Raw genomic sequence first — 18,458 nt, 5'->3', positions numbered from 1 at the left:
AGGGGATTTATCGCAGTCGCTGCCTCAAAAAGGCTGGCAGTATCATCAAAGACCCACACCATCCTGGCCACACACTGATCTCCCTGCTACCTTCAGGTAGAAGGTACAGGAGCATGAAGACTGCAACAACCAGGTTCAGGAATAGCTACTTCCCCTCAGCCATCAGGTTATTAAACCTGGCTCGGACAAAACTCTGATTATTAGCAACCACTTTCTGTTATTTGCACTACCAGTTTATTTATTCATGTGTGTATATATTTATATCATGGTATATGGACACATTTATCTGTTTTGTAGTAAATGCCTACTATTTTCTGTGTGCTTAAGCAAAGCAAGAATTTCATTGTCCTATACAGGGACACATGACAATAAACTCACTTGAACTTGAACTTGAACTTCTTACTTAGTCATAAGCAGATAAAAAACAACCTGCAATGAGTATTCTTTCCTCACCCACAATATTTCCTGAATCAACAAAAGATCTATTCTTGGTATCATTTACATCTGCAGGTCACAGCTTAGCATCATTCAAAAACATGCCAGTTCGTTAAGTTGCCAGCACCTTCATTTTCAACCATGTATCCTTCCCAATCTGCCATATTCCCCTTTCTTTGTATAGCTCTGCAGAAATGCTAAAACACTGAGACTTAATCCAGTCTTTCATCCCATCCACACCTGTATCTCGCCACCAACTCCCCCACTCTGCATTGCAACTATCTGGGAAATACCAGGCTGCAGATGATCAACACAATGTTTGGGACAAAGATCCATCATTTATTTATTTGCCTCTGTACTCTGCAATTTGAGATTTGTAATTGAAAAAAAAGGGGGGGGAAAAATAAAAAAAATCACATGTAGTTTAAGTGCTCATTGTCAGATTTAATAAAGGTCATTTTTATGCATTTTGGTTTTACCATGTAGAAATTACATCAGTGTTTATATACCCCCCCCCCCCCATCAACTCCGGCTCCCTGCCCTCCCAAGCCTCCAACATCATCGTTCCCCAGCCCCGCACGGCCCGATTTTACCTTCTCCCCAAAATCCACAAACCTGACTGTCCTGGCAGATTCATTGTCTCTGCCTGTTCGTGTCCTACCAAACTTATTTCCATATTCTCCATCCTATCCTCCCCCACCTGGTTAAATCCCTCCCTACCCATGTTCAAGACACCTCACATACTCTTCGTCGACTCCAGGACTTCAATTTTCTAGGCCCCCATTCCCTCATCTTCACCATGGATGTCGTCACTCTAGACCTCCATTCCCCACCAGGAAGGTCTCAAAGCCCTCCGTTTCTTCCTCGACCGGAAAACCAACCAATCCCCGTCTACTGATACTCTCCTCCACCTAGCGGAGCTGGTCCTTACCCTTATAACTTTCTGGTTGACTCCTCCCATTTCCTCGAAATACAAGGCATAGCTATGGGCACGCACATGGGCCCCAGCTATGCTTGCCTCTTTGTTGGGTACGTCGAACAATCCTTGGTCGAGACGTACCGTGGCCCTATCCCCGAACTCTACAGCTTCCTCTTGTGTATATGCTAAAAGAAGTCAAAGTGATACAGCATGGAAACAGACCATTTGGCCCAGTGTCCACATGGATCATGAAACCACAATTTACAGTAATCCCAATTTATGGTCCATCTGCAAATTAAATCCCTTTATGAGTGTTACCTCTTGATTATTTTATTGCATTTTATTTTTTGTTGGTTAAAACCCTTTGATCTCACACCCCCTCCCCCTCAAGATTTGTTTGGTCATCCCTACTTATACAATGATCTACATCAGCTGATAGTTGACTCTCACCTTACCCATTGTATTTAAATGAAATTGCAACTTAACGTTACTGCGGCCTACAAAATAACTCTTGCCTTTCCAATTCTGCCATAAATCATCCGGGATTTTCTAATCACTAATGACTGGTAGGCAATCAACATGCTTCCTAAAAAAAGCAACTTTTTATAAAGATTCAGCATGCATGCAGTAAATTTGTATGGCTTGGTGTCAACTCTGTTTTAAATGTTATGCATGTGGCTTGAGACATTTTGTTAGTAGTTTTAAAGTGCTCTTTCAAATTTTTAGCTTAGTTTAAAGATACAGCACGGAAACAGGCCCTTTGGCCCAGAGTCCATGCCGCCCAGCAATCCTCGTACATCAACACTATCCTATACATACTAGGTGCAATGTATACAATTGACCTACAAACCTGTTTGCCTTTGGAGTGTGGGAGGAGACCGCAGATCGCTGAGAAAACCCACGCGGTCACAGAGAGAACATACAAACTCCGCACTGGCAGCACCTGTAGTCGGGTTCGTACCTGGGTCTCCAAGCGCTGTAAGGCAGCAACTCTACCTCTGCGCCACTGTGCTGCCCTTATTAGACTGAATCAAATCATGCGTTGATTGGTGTGAAATAAACAAAGCACCACCAGTTTAAATTTAAGGTAACTACTGAAATTTTTAATAATGAATAAGACACAAGGACATTTACTTTTAAAGATACAGGAAAACCAAAAGCAAACAAATCCTCTGGAGTAAAACAGTGCTGGAGTAATTCAGCAGGTCAGGCAGCATCTCTGCAGAACATGAATAGGTGACATTCTAGGTCTGAACCCTTCTTCAGATTAAACATCCTAGCGTACATTAAGGCTCGGTAAATATGGTTACCCAGAATTGAGATCTTTCAAATTCCCTCAATTCTAGAATATCCACTGTAAATGGCACTTAGGCCCATTAGTGAAAGGCGGGGCGTAACATTGGGAATTGCAAACCAGTTAGCACATGGCAAGTTAATATAAACATGCTGGAATCTATTGAAGGTCATTAGATGTGGAAGAACAAACAATGGTGGAATTCTCATAAATCGCTTGCTCTTGTAGTAAGAATACACCAGAATGTTGCTTAAACTGAGAAACTAGTCATGTTCGGACTGGTCCAATAAAACAAAGTTAATGCAGACACAGCAAACAGATGAGAAAGACTTGAAAAAAAGCCACTTTCAAAATCAAACCAGCTATGCTTCAACCATTGTAAAATTTGGCTTGTCACTCAATTGAGGAAACAAATCTGCTTTTCCCACCAAGCTGCTTGCTCGATTCAAGTCAAAGTCAAAGTCTCCTTTATTGTCATTCAGACCTTTCGGTCTGAACGAAATTTTGTGAACAAAAGTATCTGTCACCCCCCCCCCCCCCCTCCCCCCCACCCACATGCTCTATATTTTGTTCAACTCTTAAAATCACTTCCAATCCTCAAATTCACATTGCATTTTGGCATCTTTATATGCCTTTGTCTGAAACCTGTGGTCAAGGATGGAGCACAGTAGCTAAAGATAGCATGACATCAATTTTCATTGAGAAATATTCCATGAGTACATTTTAAACTTTTCAATAGAATGCTTCTAAACAGTCAACATTATTCCCAATGCATTTCATGTGGGATAATAAAAGAAGTTGACCTCAAGTCAGTTTTAAAGGTGGAGGCTGTGTGGTCCATAAAGACCGCCAGTGCAAGAGGTCTTTCTTGACCATACTGGTTAAGAGGTGAAGATTAGAAATAGATATACACCTGGCCAAAGGATAGAAGCATTCCAGGGAGGATTGCAATAAAAAATAAAGCAGACAGAAGGAAGGATAGGGCATAGCTTGCAAAAGTAGGGTTTTACAAGGGTACAAGGGGTTATGTTAAATTTAATGAGCACTTCCTCCAACACAGAAAAATAAAGTGTGAACAGCCTTATGGTCATTTGAATTCAACACCTACAGATGAATTTTCTTTATATTTAAACCTCCTTACCTAGGCAGGTGGACAATTTACACACAAGATCCTACAAGATGTGGATTGAAAAAATTGTTAGGTGCAAAATTTATCTTGACCTGTTAGGCTTCTGTTCCAAACCAGACAACTGTATTAATTTAGCCATTCTCTCCTCCCCTCCCTCCCGACCATCCTCCACTCCAAATCGATACAAAATTTTGGGCTTTGTTAATACATTCCTGATAACATTCTAAAAACTCTCCCAATTACTCCGTACAAATGTAGAACCAGGCAGCAGATGTTTCCATTTCAAAATTCATCCAATCTGGGCTCAACCTCGTGAAAGTTCGTGAGGAAGGCAGAAAATTAATGTGCTCAACTCTGATTCTGTGGACTTAGCAGGAACATCGGGTCGGTTTTAACTGCAAAGAAAATATATGGACTAGAGTACTCATGGATAGGTCCATGAATATCAAATTAAATACACCTTTGAGGCTCATCTAGAAAAATAGTACACATGAGGAAAACAAACCCAAATTAATACAGAAATTGATTATTGGAGTGAACAGCATTAATACTGTGGGCAAAACAGTGCTGGAGGAACTCAGCAGAACAGGCAACATCTGCAGTGGGAATGGACAGACAACATTTCAGGTTGGGACCGTTCTCACTGAAGTGCCGACACAAATTGTCATCGGTCCTTTCCCTCCACACAGGTGTTGCCCGACACATTCTCCCCGCCCAAGTTCCCTCAGCACAGTTTTTTGCTCAATATTCTAGCATTTTCTTGTGCGTCCCAAATAATGTGACTGATGCTTTTCAGACAAACGCATTTTCCATTTCAAATATCTCCAGCCACTGCAGAATAGCAGAGTAGTAAACAGTGAATAACATGGAAGGACTTACAACTGGTGCATTGTCAGATGCTTGAAAAGCATCGCCCACATTGGGGACAAAAACAGAGCTGATTCTTTGGAGGGAGGGGGGGGGGGGGGGGGTTTAAATTGGGGAATTTAGCAACAAAATGAAGAATCGGTTTAAGCAGAGCACAATTGATTCTTTTAAGACGCAGTCTTTGAAATAAAGGCCATTTTAATAAATTGGTGCCCAATCTGTGATCTGCAAGGGGCCTGTAAACAACTTCAACAGTGGCTCTAATTCAGAGGCCGACTGCAGCGGGCAGATGGATAAAGGTTGCTTTTGTCTGCTGAGACAAGAGACAGAACGCCAACATCGGGAAGAGATGGCAAATGTTAAGCACCAGAATCATCAACAATGTGACAATATCCAGCATTATTCAAAGAGTAGGCAGCTAGGATAGTGCTGCCACTGCATTTTAAGAATATTTACCAAACTATTATCTGCACTGCACACATTTACATAAACAAAATAAATATTAATTTTAGTGCTCTGAAGACTGGTCCCAAAAATGTTAGCTCTTATTTACTCACTACTGAGGCATTGATTACTGTCCCCACGATGACCATGCCAGCTTCCAACAAATCATTTGTATCAGTCCTGTTCTTTCATTTCCCTGTAGACTTACATCTCATTCGCTACATCCCCATCAATTTATCTTTGGTTCACTTGCCACTTACCTACACTTGGGATAACTTACAGTAGTCAATGAACCTAGCAACAGGTCTTTAAGATAACGGGAAAATAAAAACAGAGTACCTGATGGTTTACAAAAAAACCCTAGAATGAAGTGTTTCGTGAGCTGCCAGAACAAAATCACCATATAGCCCACAAATCTTTCACAGGAGCCACCTGATTGGAGTCAGTTGATGAATCAGTATAAACGGGTCTCAGGGAAAAGATCACTGCTCTTCAAATAGTGTCATTTTGTCCCAGCATGAATAAAGGATGTTTTTAACACCCTAATCCAAAAGAAGCCACAGCAAACGAAAGTCACTTCCTTAGCAACATAATCCCAAATCAGCGTGAAAAATGTGCTTACTGGAGTAAGGCTTTCAAATCAGTTTGCTGAAATGATACGAGCAAGACACTAGCTAATGGCAAGTAAGCTGCAGATTCAATAAATGCAGTTGTTAAATAAACGAGAGAGAGCGCGCTGAGGCAACATCTCTAAATAAGATTCTTGAACTTGCTCAATCATTGCACCGTTTAGTAATCTGAATAAAGACAATGTCGGTCAAGTAACTTTCCTCTGGAAAGATAAAAAAACAAACGTCCATCTCCGCGGCCCACAAACACTCCAAATCTGGTTCAGCCTTTTCTTTGGCAAACAAAGTTTACTCAAAAATTCTCACTAACTTTAAAATCTTTCTATGGAGTACAACTTCCTTGATATCCATCATCCTGGAAATTTGTTATACTTGCTTATTCAAAAACAGAATCATTCCAATATTAATTCCATGCACTGCAAATATTCCAACCTATCCCACTGTGTCATTTAGGTGGTTTCTTGAACATAAATCAAACCAAGCTTTCAGTTACGTCCTCTTAATTCCAGTATTTTTTTACAGTATTCCCAACACACAATGGAAAGTGCTTGCCACGTGAAAAGGGATGAGAATTTGTTGCTGCGCTTTCTAAATTGATAGAAAGCCAATTCTTTGCATCCTTGCCCAATGTGAAGCAAGCTGCTAACGAGACAATGCTATTTTCTTCAATGATATATTACAACCAAGAACAAATACATTTGTGTTGATAGGCCTGTTTAGATGAAAATGCAGAGTTCAACATCTAGACCTGTTGAGTGGGCAAGATGCAAGTCTGCCCAAAACAGCACTAATAGGCATTCCAGCAAACACAGTTCTGTTACCCAACAAAATGGGGAAAGTTGCCCATTTTAACATCTTGTCTTGCTCATGGTGGATAAATTTAAGATGGCAAAATACTGCCCAGCTTTATTCACGGAAGATATCATCAGCAATGACTTGAGTGAGAATAATTAATAATCTTCTCACTTGCTCAGATTTGGTCCCTTAAAGAGCTACTTAGCTCCAGGACAATTTACACGTTAGTCTAAAGATTAGACTAAAGAGAAAAATCAGAACGGCAAAGATCATTTTTGACAATGCCACACTTGGCCAAATAAAATTTAAATCAATAGAAACAGATGGGGTTGGGAACTTAGGAGTCAAATCCATCATAAATGCAACAGTGTCAGTCCATTTTCATCCACAGATATTCATAAGTTCATAAGTTATAGGAACAGAAGGCAGCCATTTGGTACAGAGTCTACTCCACCAATGAATCATGGCAGATCTATCTTTCCTTCTTAACCTCATTCTCCTGTCTTCTCCCCATAATCTGACACCCGTACTAATCAATAATCTACATCTCTGCCTTCCAGGCAGATATCCATCGACTTGGCCTCCACAGCTTTCTGTGGCAATGAATTCCACAGATCCACCACCATCTGACTCTAAAATTCCTCATCTCCTTCCGAAAGGAACGTCCTTTAATTCTGAGGCATTGACCTCTGGTCCTGGACTCTCCCACTAGTGGAAACATCCTCTCCGCATCCACTCTATCCAATGCTGCATTGAGCTGCCGAGTACTTCCAGCATTTTTTTTGATAGTTGTGTCAGGAAACAAAATGTCACTTTCCAAAAAGTTTCCTCAGAAATTGCATTCCAAACTCAAGGTGCTGCAACTTCAATGACCCTCCTCACATAAAAAGTAAAAAGGGGCATTGTGGATTGCAATGTGCAGCTCTTGACAATGAAATGATTTATGCCATGACGCGGCAAAATCTGGACAACTTTCAGACTGGTTTATGTGGCGAGTCATATCTTCATGACACAAGGATCGGGCAATGTCAAAAGTCAAGAGTGTTTTATTGTCATTTGTTCCAGATAGAACAATGAAATTCTTACCTGCAGCAGCACAACAGAATATGTAAACAGTACACTGTAAACAATATAAGAGAGGTAAAAGGTTAATAGTGCAATAATAACAATAATGGTCTATGTAGTTCAGAGCTTATTTGAGGTTGTAGTGTTTAATAGCCGAATGGCTGTAGGAAGAGGCTATTCCTGAACCTGGACGTTGACTATCTCCCCTTGACATTAAACAAGGCTGTTGATGCCATAGATATTACCCAAAGGTTGCAGAAGTCACTATTAATATCACATTTAACTGTGCCTGCTCAACAAACTCAGTGGGAATGACGGGTCTATAACTGGCATTCTGTGGTCAGACTCAGCTACATGCTTGAAGATTAAAAAAAGGTGTTCCCTCATTCACAGGGCAAATTCATGTAAATGATTGAAAGAGTAGAGCATGTAAACAGGTTCTTCAGCCCACCACACCCATACTGACCAGGTTTACACTCATTCTATGCTATCCCACTTATGCATCCACTCCTTACACACAATGGGCAATTTACATTGGCCAATACAACCCGCATGGACTTGGAATGTGTGAGGCAACAAGAGCACCCATGTGATCACAGAAGGAACATGCAAACTCCACACAGACAACACCCAAGGTCAGGATGGAACCCAGGTCTGAGGCTCTGTGAGGCAGCAACCATAAGCGGTGCCAGTGTGTAAAACACTACACTTCTACGAGAGCGATTCCAATAACAAATGCAGCACAATAACATGCAGCAAAGCAGCCCATTTGGCTTGTCTATCGTCGTAACCACATACCATGATCCCGGTGCACGTCCGCTGCAATATTGTGACAATTTGTTTCTCATGACGTTGCAATATCCACCACACAATGAAACACCAACCCGGATATTTATTGCTAATCTTTCATTGAAGGGTCCACGCTCTCATTTAGTTTTGGATTAAAATGAAGATGCAACATTGCAGAGAAGCAAACACATTATAGAACCACTGATATTCAAGCAATTCAAATAACAGATCTACGCAGACTTCTAATCATGATAAACCCAATCAAATGCAAAAAAAATGTAAAAATCTGACAAAACATTTCGTCAAAGGGTCGGTGGAGAAAGTCAAAAGGTTGACTTTCAATAACAATAAGTTCTCCAAACAATCTTAAAGCAGCAGCATTGCTATTGACCAAACAAAATGGTGGAATATTCACATCAGGCAACATCTGTATGGAAAGAATAGTCTTGGGTTGATGAAATTGCAACCAGATGAAATTGCAACCCAAAGCAATTTTTGTCAAAATACGAAATACTGAAATAAAATTTGCAGTAAAAAGTCAGGTGGAGAACAGAAAGCTCTGCAATTAGGTGTTTGGGAAGAAGTGAGTGGCATGAGGTGATGGCGCTTGCTGATAAAAGGCTAATGAAAGACAATGGCGTTTGGGAGAAATAATGGATTGTCAAGCACTAAAGTTGCATTGTTTCAGGACTATAATGTCCAAGCTTATTATCGCTTCCTAAATTTGTTCCACTGTTGGTCAGAGACAAAGGTCTAATTGGAAATGAAATGGGAATTAGTTATAGATACTGGAAGTTCAGGGTCATCTTGGGGCACTGCATGTAGTTCTGCACAAGTGCACCTATGGATGCCCCAGAAAGTGTGGTCTCGCGCATTGTTTCCAGAGTAATTTCTCTTCCTGCCAACAACCCTAAATACATCAGTCCCTGAGCTAATGAACAGAATAAGTCTGTCACATTTATACTGGGGCGAGACTACCAAATCACATCATCCATGTGCCCCATATAATGCCACCATGGGTTCAAGCAGTCAGAATCTTAGTCACCCAGAATAGAGCTCATTGTCCACGTGGACCCTTAGCAATGTGCACTGTTGACAACTTTGTCAGAACCATGGTGCCTGAAGGTCCCACAAGATCACAGGGAACATCTAAACTCCACATAGACACAGTGTTGAAGAACAGAAATGAACTGCGGTTACTGCAGCTGCTCTATTAGTTGCACCTCTTTCTTTAGGTGCTATGGTTTCCTCCCGTATATTCTAATAACGTGGGTTGGTAGGTTAACTGGCCAGTAGTGGTGGTAATTGGTAGTGGTGGGAAGTGAAGAGAAGGCGGCAAGAGTAAAACGGGTTAGGGGAGGATTAATGTGAAAATGAATGTTTGATGGAGCGATGGACTTTTGGGGCCAAAGGGCCTGCTTTCATGCTATAGTCCTCCATGAATCTACGACTATGAATTTAGTATCTGCCTGCCCGCTCAAGGTTCATTGATGGGGTTTGGCACTTTTCAGCAAAAGCCACTGCTTCAGCTATAACAGGGTATATAGTGACTGATCCAATCGCCTTATCCAGGACTCCCATCCAGGGCAAAGTGGATTCTTTGCAACAATGAAATGCGGTCCGACAACTGCACCTAAATTAGCTCATTTAATATCTTCATGCTCTGCTTCAAATCGTTCCACCGCCTTGCCCTCATTCACCCAAATAAAATTGGGTGATTAGTACACGTGTCAGGGGTTATAGGGAGAAGACAGGAGAATGGGGTTGAAAGAAAAAAATTGATCAGCCATGATTGAATGGCAGAGCAGACACGATAGGCCGAACAGCCTAATTCTGCTCCTGTAACTTAGTAACTCATGTCAAAACATAAAAAGAAACAAAATTGCCAAGACAGTGAAGGTGAAAGTGGATTTTACAATTTTCACTACAACCTAATCAGGAATTTACTTCTTAAAAAGGTGATGGACCAACTGAGCAGGTCAGGCAGCAACTCTAGAAAGCATAAAGGTCAGGACCCTTGTGCAAAGTTCTCCCAGTCATCACAAAGCAGCAAAGGGGGGGGGGGGGGGGGGGGGGGGGGGGGGGAGGGGGGGTTCGGTGATGAACCAATAAGTACAAGCAGACAAGAGTAAAAGACTGAAAGTTCATCCACACCCCTCACCCACAAAAAGTATCGTTGAATGCCTAGTTATCATTTATTTCCCATGCAAATTAGTGGAAGTCTGCAGATGATCATTTCATAAACCCGATCCTATCGCCTTCTTGGCGATACACGTTGTGGCTTTAGGAAGGTACTATGAGGAAAGAACAGTGTTGCAGGTTGCAGCCATAGAGGTGTCGGGAAGAGTGAATGTTAGAGGGGGTATTGGTAACAATCAAGCAGCCTGCTGCACTGGATGGTTTGAGCTTCGATTTTGCTGAACTAGAATATTCCACCCATTCCCAGCTTGCTTTATAAATGGTAGGAAGGCTTTGGAGAGACAGAAAATACTCCCTGCAGAATATCCCATCCTCCGATCTAATCATAACCAGTGCAAGTGGCTAATCCAGTTGAGTTTCCGGTCAAGGGCAGATGTTTGGGCTGCTGGAGAATTACCATTGGTAGATAATCTGACTCTTGTTGAGTGAGTTTTCGGCTGATACTTCTTGTTTGACTTTGTCTGTCAGTTATCAATCCCCATCCAAAATATTAACTAGTTGCAGCCAGCCTCTCCGTCGAAACTCCATCAGACAAACAGCCAGGGTTTGATCCCCTGAATCACTCCAGCACTTTGTGTTCTACCCAGCCGAACTGCCATTTTAGTTTAGTAAATGACACGACATCCTATTTTAAGAGCAAACTTTCTACATACTCATTCTACATACCCGGAGCTGGGGCAGCGGCCTGGAGCGGAGACTGCGGGACCCGGAGCGGAGACTGCGGGACCCGGAGCTGGGGCAGCTGCCTGGAGCGGAAACTGCGGGACCCGGAGCGGAGACTGCAGGACCCGGAGCTGGGGCAGCTGCCTGGAGCGGAGACTGCGGGACCCGGAGTGGAGACTGCGGGACCCGGAGCTGGGGCAGCGGCCTGGAGCGGAGACTGCGGGACCCGGAGCTGGGGCAGTGGCCTGGAGCGGAGACTGCGGGACCCGGAGCGGAGACTGCGGGACCCGGAGCTGGGGCAGCGGCCTGGAGCGGAGACTGCGGGACCCGGAGCTGGGGCAGCGGCCTGGAGCGGAGACTGCAGGACCCGGAGCAGCGGCCCGGAGCTGTGGTGGATGTTTAATTTGTGTTTATTGTATGTTTTGTTTTTATTGGTTCTGTGTATGACTGCAGGCAACATAATTTCGTTTAGACCGAAAGGTCTAAATGACAATAAAGGAATCTAATCTAATCTAATTCCAAGAAGAAACCAGTTTGCGAAAGCTTCCATGTTTCATACCAATGAACATTCATCCAGTTGAATCCTGTATAAATAAACATGCTTATTAAATACTTACCAAAGAATTCAAGCACACCACGGACAATTTCGGATACATAAATAACATTGATAAATTGCAAACAAATAAGCATGAGGAAGCTATACCCATGCTCTTTTCACATTTCAAATGAAATATCATGAACTCAAAATCTCTATAGATGGTGCCTGACCCTAACGCAAACTATTTTCAAGGCACAAGGTAACAAGGAGACAAAATGGTGTCAGATAAGGCAAGAAGAGGAGTGAAATGTATAGCTGGAGGGACTGGTACAGGTGGAAAAGGGCAGGGGGGGGGAAAGCAGATACATCTTGAAATTAGAGAATTCAATGTTCACACCATTGGGTTGGAAGCTACCCAAGTGGAATGAGAGTTGCTGCTCTTCATCTTTGCATGTGGCATCACTCAAACAACCGAGGCAGTCAAGATCAGAAATAAATCGTATGAGAACAGTAAGAGGAGATAAAATGGTTCACAACCGGGAACACCAACTCTTGGCTTTGATCAATTTTGGGGTGGTATCTGTGCTTGAACAATTAATTTGCTTGCTCTGGATAAAACACCAGAGACCCTGCAAACCCTACCAATAACTCAATTTATTGTCAGGTTGTTCCAATATGTGGAGGATGCACTCTACAAACAGGATGTACAGGTCCAGTTGCAACAGAAAATGACTTGGAATTCATCACACCACTCAGCCCCATGAAAGTAGGGGCAGGACAACTTTCATTATATGACTTGCAATGATGAGATCATTCTCTTAGTTTCAGTTTAAAGATTCAGCACAGAAACAGGCCCTTCAGTCCACACTGACCAAAGATACCCTCACATTAACACTATCATACACACACTAGGGACAATTTACATTCATACCAAGCCAATTTACCTACAAACCTGTACATCTTTGGAGTGTGTGAAGAAATCAAATCTGTTTTAGTGAGTGCCATTGTAGATCACATCTTCCCACCCAATAGGTGTAACATCACGTGATGCTCAGACATTCAAGACTGATCACAGAACAAGTGCCAAAAGGACTTATTTCATCTGACACCACTTGCCATTAACAATGCATATTCTACCAGAACAAACTGATAAAAGAAAATAATTTAATCCTGGATGAACATCAAAGTCTGGAATTACTTGAAAATGTTTATCATTGCGTGAAACGCCCATATCGTCATAAATCATCACTATTATATAATGGCAGGAAAATGATGTGTCATGCTGATACCACAAGGCTGAAGATGCTTGTATCGTTGAACAATGAAACACACCTACCGAGAAAGGTTTAGCAACTAACTGGAGTTACATGGCAAGAGTGGCAGTCAAAATCTATGTTAAAAAAATGCAAACATCTAGAGAACATTAACTTTATCAGATAAGCCAGAAGGGAGGGGGAGAATGTAAAGCAATAGCAGACAAGGCTCATGATGCATCTTGCAGAGGCAATAACAGCTTGGTTTGGTACCAGCTCTGCCCAAGACCGCAAGAAATTGCAGGCCATTGTAGATGTAGTCCAGTCCACCACACAGAGCAGACTCCTCACCAATGATTCCATCTGCACTTCACGCTGCCTTGGAAAAACAGCCAATATAATCAAGTACCATTTCCAACCCGGTTATTCCATCTTCCCACTCCCATCGGGTAGAAGATAAAGGTTGAAAACAAATGCCACCAGATGCAGGAATATCTTCTTCCTTTCTGTATTCGGGCTTCTGAACAGCCTTTCATCAGACAGAGCAGACTCCAATTCTCCTCTACTTCATTGCGGACATTGGACTTTGACACTGATAGTTTTGGCACAATGCTGAGAATAATATTGTGCACTTTACCTTTCCCCTCATTCTATCCATTGTACTTGAGTTTCGCCTGATTATATGTATGTGTAGTATTATCAGGTTTGATTGGACAGCATGCAAAACAAAGCTCTTTACAAGATATTTGTAGCTTAACAAATGAAAAATGTAGTCAATAACATAGAAACATAGAAAATAGGTGCAGGAGTAGGCCATTCGGCCCTTCGAGCCTGCACCGCCATTCAATATGATCATGGCTGATCATCCAACTCAGTATCCTGTACCTGCCTTCTCTCCATACCCCCTGATCCCTTTAGCCACAATGGCCACATCTAACTCCCTCTTAAATATAGCCAATGAACTGGCCTCAACTACCTTCTGTGGTAGAGAACTCCAGAGATTCACCACTCTGTGTGAAAAATGTTTTCCTCATCTCGGTCCTAAAATATTTCCCCCTTATCCTTATACTGTGACCCCTTGTTCTGGATGTTCAATTATTGGTCTATCCCTTTAAGTTATCATTTTCAAATCAAATTCCAGAAAAGTCTGAAAACAATCATCTATTTGCACTATTTAAAATTAAAGATGTCGATTTTTTTTTTGCACTAATACCTTTTTTCCCCCACTGTCTTGGATCATTTATAATGTGTTCCTGTGTTGAATGAGTCTATGTGTCTGCAATGCTGCTGCAAGCAAGAGTTCTCATTGTACTTGCACTTGATAATAAATACTTGACAATAAACACTAAGAGTAAAGCGAGAAGCTTTCTAGAACCAGTTACAATTTATGTGGCACAGCCATTAGCAGTAGTGAAGAAGGACACAAAGTGGTGGTGTAACTCAGTGGGTCAGGCAGCATCCCTGGAGATCATGGAGGGGTGATGCTTTGGGTCAGAACTCTTCTTCAGACTGTTGACTCGGTCTGAAGGATCCCAACCTCAGTCTTGAGAAGGGTCCCGACCTAAAGCATCACCCATCCATGTTATCCAAGGATACTGCCCGACTTGCTAAGTTACTCCAGCACTTTGTGTCCTTCTTTGTAAACCATATCTGCAGTTCCTTGTTTCTACATTAGCACTAGTGTGTAGATATGCTCCACTTCTTATCTTTGTGGGATCATCAAAACGTTCTTACTGTTGAATTTAGTTACAAATTGAGTATTTTGAGGAGAGTGTTGCAATGCGAAAATATCTAATGGAGAACAATATGCCATCATGCTTCTTGACATTTATTTCCATTACTAAAGGCAGCAACAGGTCACCAAATTACTACCGTCTATCCAACAGCTTTCACCACATGGTCCAGTGAGCTTTTCATGGCAACTTGCCCTGAGCCTTTTGTTTTAGTTGAGAGATATAGCGCAGAAACAGACCCTTTGGCCCACCGAGGCCACGCCGACCAGCAATCCCCACACACAAACTATCCCACACACACACATTAGGGACAATTTACAATTATACCAAGACTATTAACCTACAAATCTATACATCTTGAGCGTGGGATGAAACCCGAGCTCCCGGAGAAAACTCACGCAGGTCACGCAAAATAAATACCCAGATTTGAGAATGCAAAAATATTCAGCAGGTCGGGCAGCATCTGTGGATAAAGAGTTTATGTTATAGCAATAAATGGCAATCGCTATGGCAATGATCAGAAACAATGGGTTTTCACAAGTCACCAATCTGAAATGTCAATTTTTCCCTATCAGATGAGCTGCTGACTAGTTTCTGCATTCCATTTTATATTAAAAACAACCTGTCTTTTATTTCTGCTGGTCTAAGTATACATTCTATATCTTGGCCCACTGCCGACAGTGATTTCTGAGTTTGAACTGAATCATTCCTTGAACACATACACACTTCAAAAGGTATCAATTGCAAGGAGAGCAACTACTTTAAGCGGGTTTCATGTGATTTCAATTGGCCGATCACGCAGAAGAAATCTGTGGCACAGTAGTGCAACAATTTCAATAGAAACAATGAGGAAATGTCGTCTATAACCAGAATTTTACCAGACATACCGTCTATAAGCCCATTTTGAGAAGCAGAAGCTTGGAGAATCCTGGATTTACATTAACTCTTGAATGTGGCAGAACATTAAAAAAACAGGCAACTTCCTTAACAATACCAGTAACGGATTGGGGAATAAAGCATGGAAGTTGCCGTCAAACACATTCCAACAGTTGACTGTTGCTTTAATTGACACTGAGCAACTTCTGTCGGTCAACCGCGCCTTTAACCACGCCTCAGCTGGTGAAACGGGTTCAATTCACCTGAAGAGAAAAGAAAACAGCATGGCAAGCCCTCAGGTGCAACACAGAATTAATTTACTAACTAAAATAGAGAAGATGGCATTATTTTCTCCTGAACATTGGCGGAACAGATTCGATAGGGGTGATCACAACGGGACATAATGCGGGGAATATATGAGAATCTAATTACAGCAACTAAAGTGCCAATAACCCAAGTACAAAAAGAAAGACACTTAAAATAGCAATCGCTATGGCAATTTTTAATGCTCTGCCTGAAAAAAATGTAAGAGTTAATTGTAAAGTTCGGAATTGGATACCCAAGAGAAAATACCTGCAAATTTAGGAAGAATGTGGTACCCATAAAAGCTTTATATAATAACCTGTATATGCAATTCAGTTTTAATCAATTTGGAAAAATACACTAATCGTCTAACTACATCAATATCAAAATACCTTAATCATACAGCCCCCGTGTTAAAAATTCGCTCTGCAATAAAAGTATAACGAACTAAGGCGAGAGATACCAAGGTAAATACTGGGAATCAATTTTTGCACCTAGATTTGCAAACAGCTCAACTGTAACACAGCGACACTGCATTTAATCAAACTAGAATTAGCCCACGACCCTTGACACCAATTCCTTACAGTTGCAATTCTGTGACCAGATCCTAGCTTTTGCTTTGTAATTTCGATACCGCCGATTCCGAAACGGCAATTTAAAAAGTGTTTTATATCTTTCTTCTCCTTATCCTCTCCCTCCCCTTACAACAAAAAAAAACTTGACGGGGACAACGAAAGGAAGGGAAAACTAAATGTAAACCGTGGGCCCCACGTACTTGCTGAACCGGTTTAGTTGTACCAGTCAACGCCCTTTCATATAAAAAGCAGCTTTTTGCTGCACCTGTTTCTCCACAGCACGAACAAGTGCAGATCCACTCGTCCCAGAACATGGCTATGTAATGCTGCTTTTTAACCAATTTCCCCTTTTCTCTGTATCACATGCCTAAGTTTTTATTCCCCACGACGAGATACTTTCGGTCTGAGAATTCAAATCAAAACTAGCTCGCCCACTTCATTTATGTTTCAAACATCTGCATTGATCGAGAGCGAGAGCGCTCAGGAAAGCTCGCCCTCTAGTCTATTTCCCCACACGCAGCCTGGACCCGTCCCGTTCCAGATACTCTGTAGCAGGTGTGAGGTTTTTTTTTATTCGAACAACAACAACAAAAAATAAATAACACGCTGACGGTCTCGAAAGGTTACAAAGAACTAGACTGGAGTTTCAGTGTGTGTTGTTTACAGAAGTGCACTACTTCAGTTGCGTTCCTCCTCAGTAAACCCTCTCACACACACCAAGATACACACACGTACGCACACACACACACAGGGGTACACACACAGATACACACCCACGTACACACACACACGGGTACACACCCACACACAGGTACACACACACGTACACACACACACTCCAGCTGTGCCAATGTTAACCCATCTCTCTGCAGTCACCGCCAGCGCTGCCCCACATGGACAGACTGTTTACTTTTTGCTACTTACTAATCCATGTTTGCGTTACTTTGTGGCGCGAAGTGGAAGAGGGCGAGTTAATAATTTTGAGATAAAGTGTCAATCCGACCTCGGAAAGATGTCATTCCCTCAGAAAGATAACATTGTACAAAGTGTAATTTGGAAGTGGCTTTGCAAGGGAACCCCAGAAGGAATGGAGTTGGGTAGGAGAGAGGAACATTAGTGGCAATGTTCATAGTGGACCTCATAACCTTTTTTTAAATTAATACAAATCCCTTACCTGCTGTTTCTGGCTGAATTGTTCCAGCTCTTCTTCCTCTCCCTGGTCATCCTCACGCCTCAGCTCCCCGATGTAGTATTGCTGCAGCCAGCGGCGGGCGTTGGTGCTGTGGCGGTGAGGCGGCCCCTCCATGTCCCGGCTCACGTCCCTGCCCGCCCGCTGAACAAGCATCTGCTGCCCGCCCGGGTGCCGCGGGATGAAGGCGGACACGTCGTACACCCGGTTTTCGTGGACGATCCAGCAGGATTCGGCCGAGGCGTGCTGCTCCACCTCGGCCATGCTGAAGTAGCGCTTCTCCATGAGGGCGAGAGGTGTATGTATGTGTGTGTCGTCTGCTGCTACTACCACTACTGTTGCTGCCCGCCGACCTGTACTCTGGCCTCACCCGCTCGCATTCCACTGCTGCTGCACCACTGCCTCCCTCCAGCGCCTCACTGTAATGAGCCCATGACGCCGGCATGCACCTGACGCGGACCGGCCCGCCTCCCCACCACGGACACCCGCCCAAAGCGCGCCCCCAACACGCTGACCCACCCCCCAACCTCGCCCTGCATCAACATCAGCCCAGGGCTGCATGCCCCAACCTTAAGCACCAACCCTAGGCAACATGCCCCTAACATCAGCACCCAACACCCGCCCTGTCCTCCCTTGCACACAGATGCCTCCACGACTTCCAGTCACCATAAACTACGTGCTGGGACAAGAAAACTAGCTCTGTCGTTTTACAACCTTACCCCATCCATATCTCTATGACTCCCTCTTCCCTGACTCTCAGTCT

General features: G+C 42.8%; 1 protein-coding gene across 2 annotated transcripts in view; it reads right to left on the bottom strand.

The window, feature by feature from the left end:
* fa2h (fatty acid 2-hydroxylase) overlaps positions 1 to 18,138 on the bottom strand; it is an 80,928-nt gene extending 62,790 nt beyond the window's left edge. For both annotated transcript variants that reach the window (XR_004414529.1, XM_033036163.1), the window contains exon 1: positions 17,681 to 18,138. Coding sequence is in view for 1 of the 2 variants with exons in the window: in XM_033036163.1 (XP_032892054.1) it covers positions 17,681 to 17,980 (300 nt within the window). In the remaining variant the exon portion in view is untranslated. The remainder of the gene's footprint in view (positions 1 to 17,680) is intronic.
* Between the last annotated feature and the right edge of the window lie 320 nt (positions 18,139 to 18,458).

This window comes from Amblyraja radiata, chromosome 17, assembly GCF_010909765.2.
Source record: "Amblyraja radiata isolate CabotCenter1 chromosome 17, sAmbRad1.1.pri, whole genome shotgun sequence".
NCBI lineage: Eukaryota > Metazoa > Chordata > Chondrichthyes > Rajiformes > Rajidae > Amblyraja > Amblyraja radiata.
This window is presented reverse-complemented; position numbering and strand designations above follow the sequence as displayed.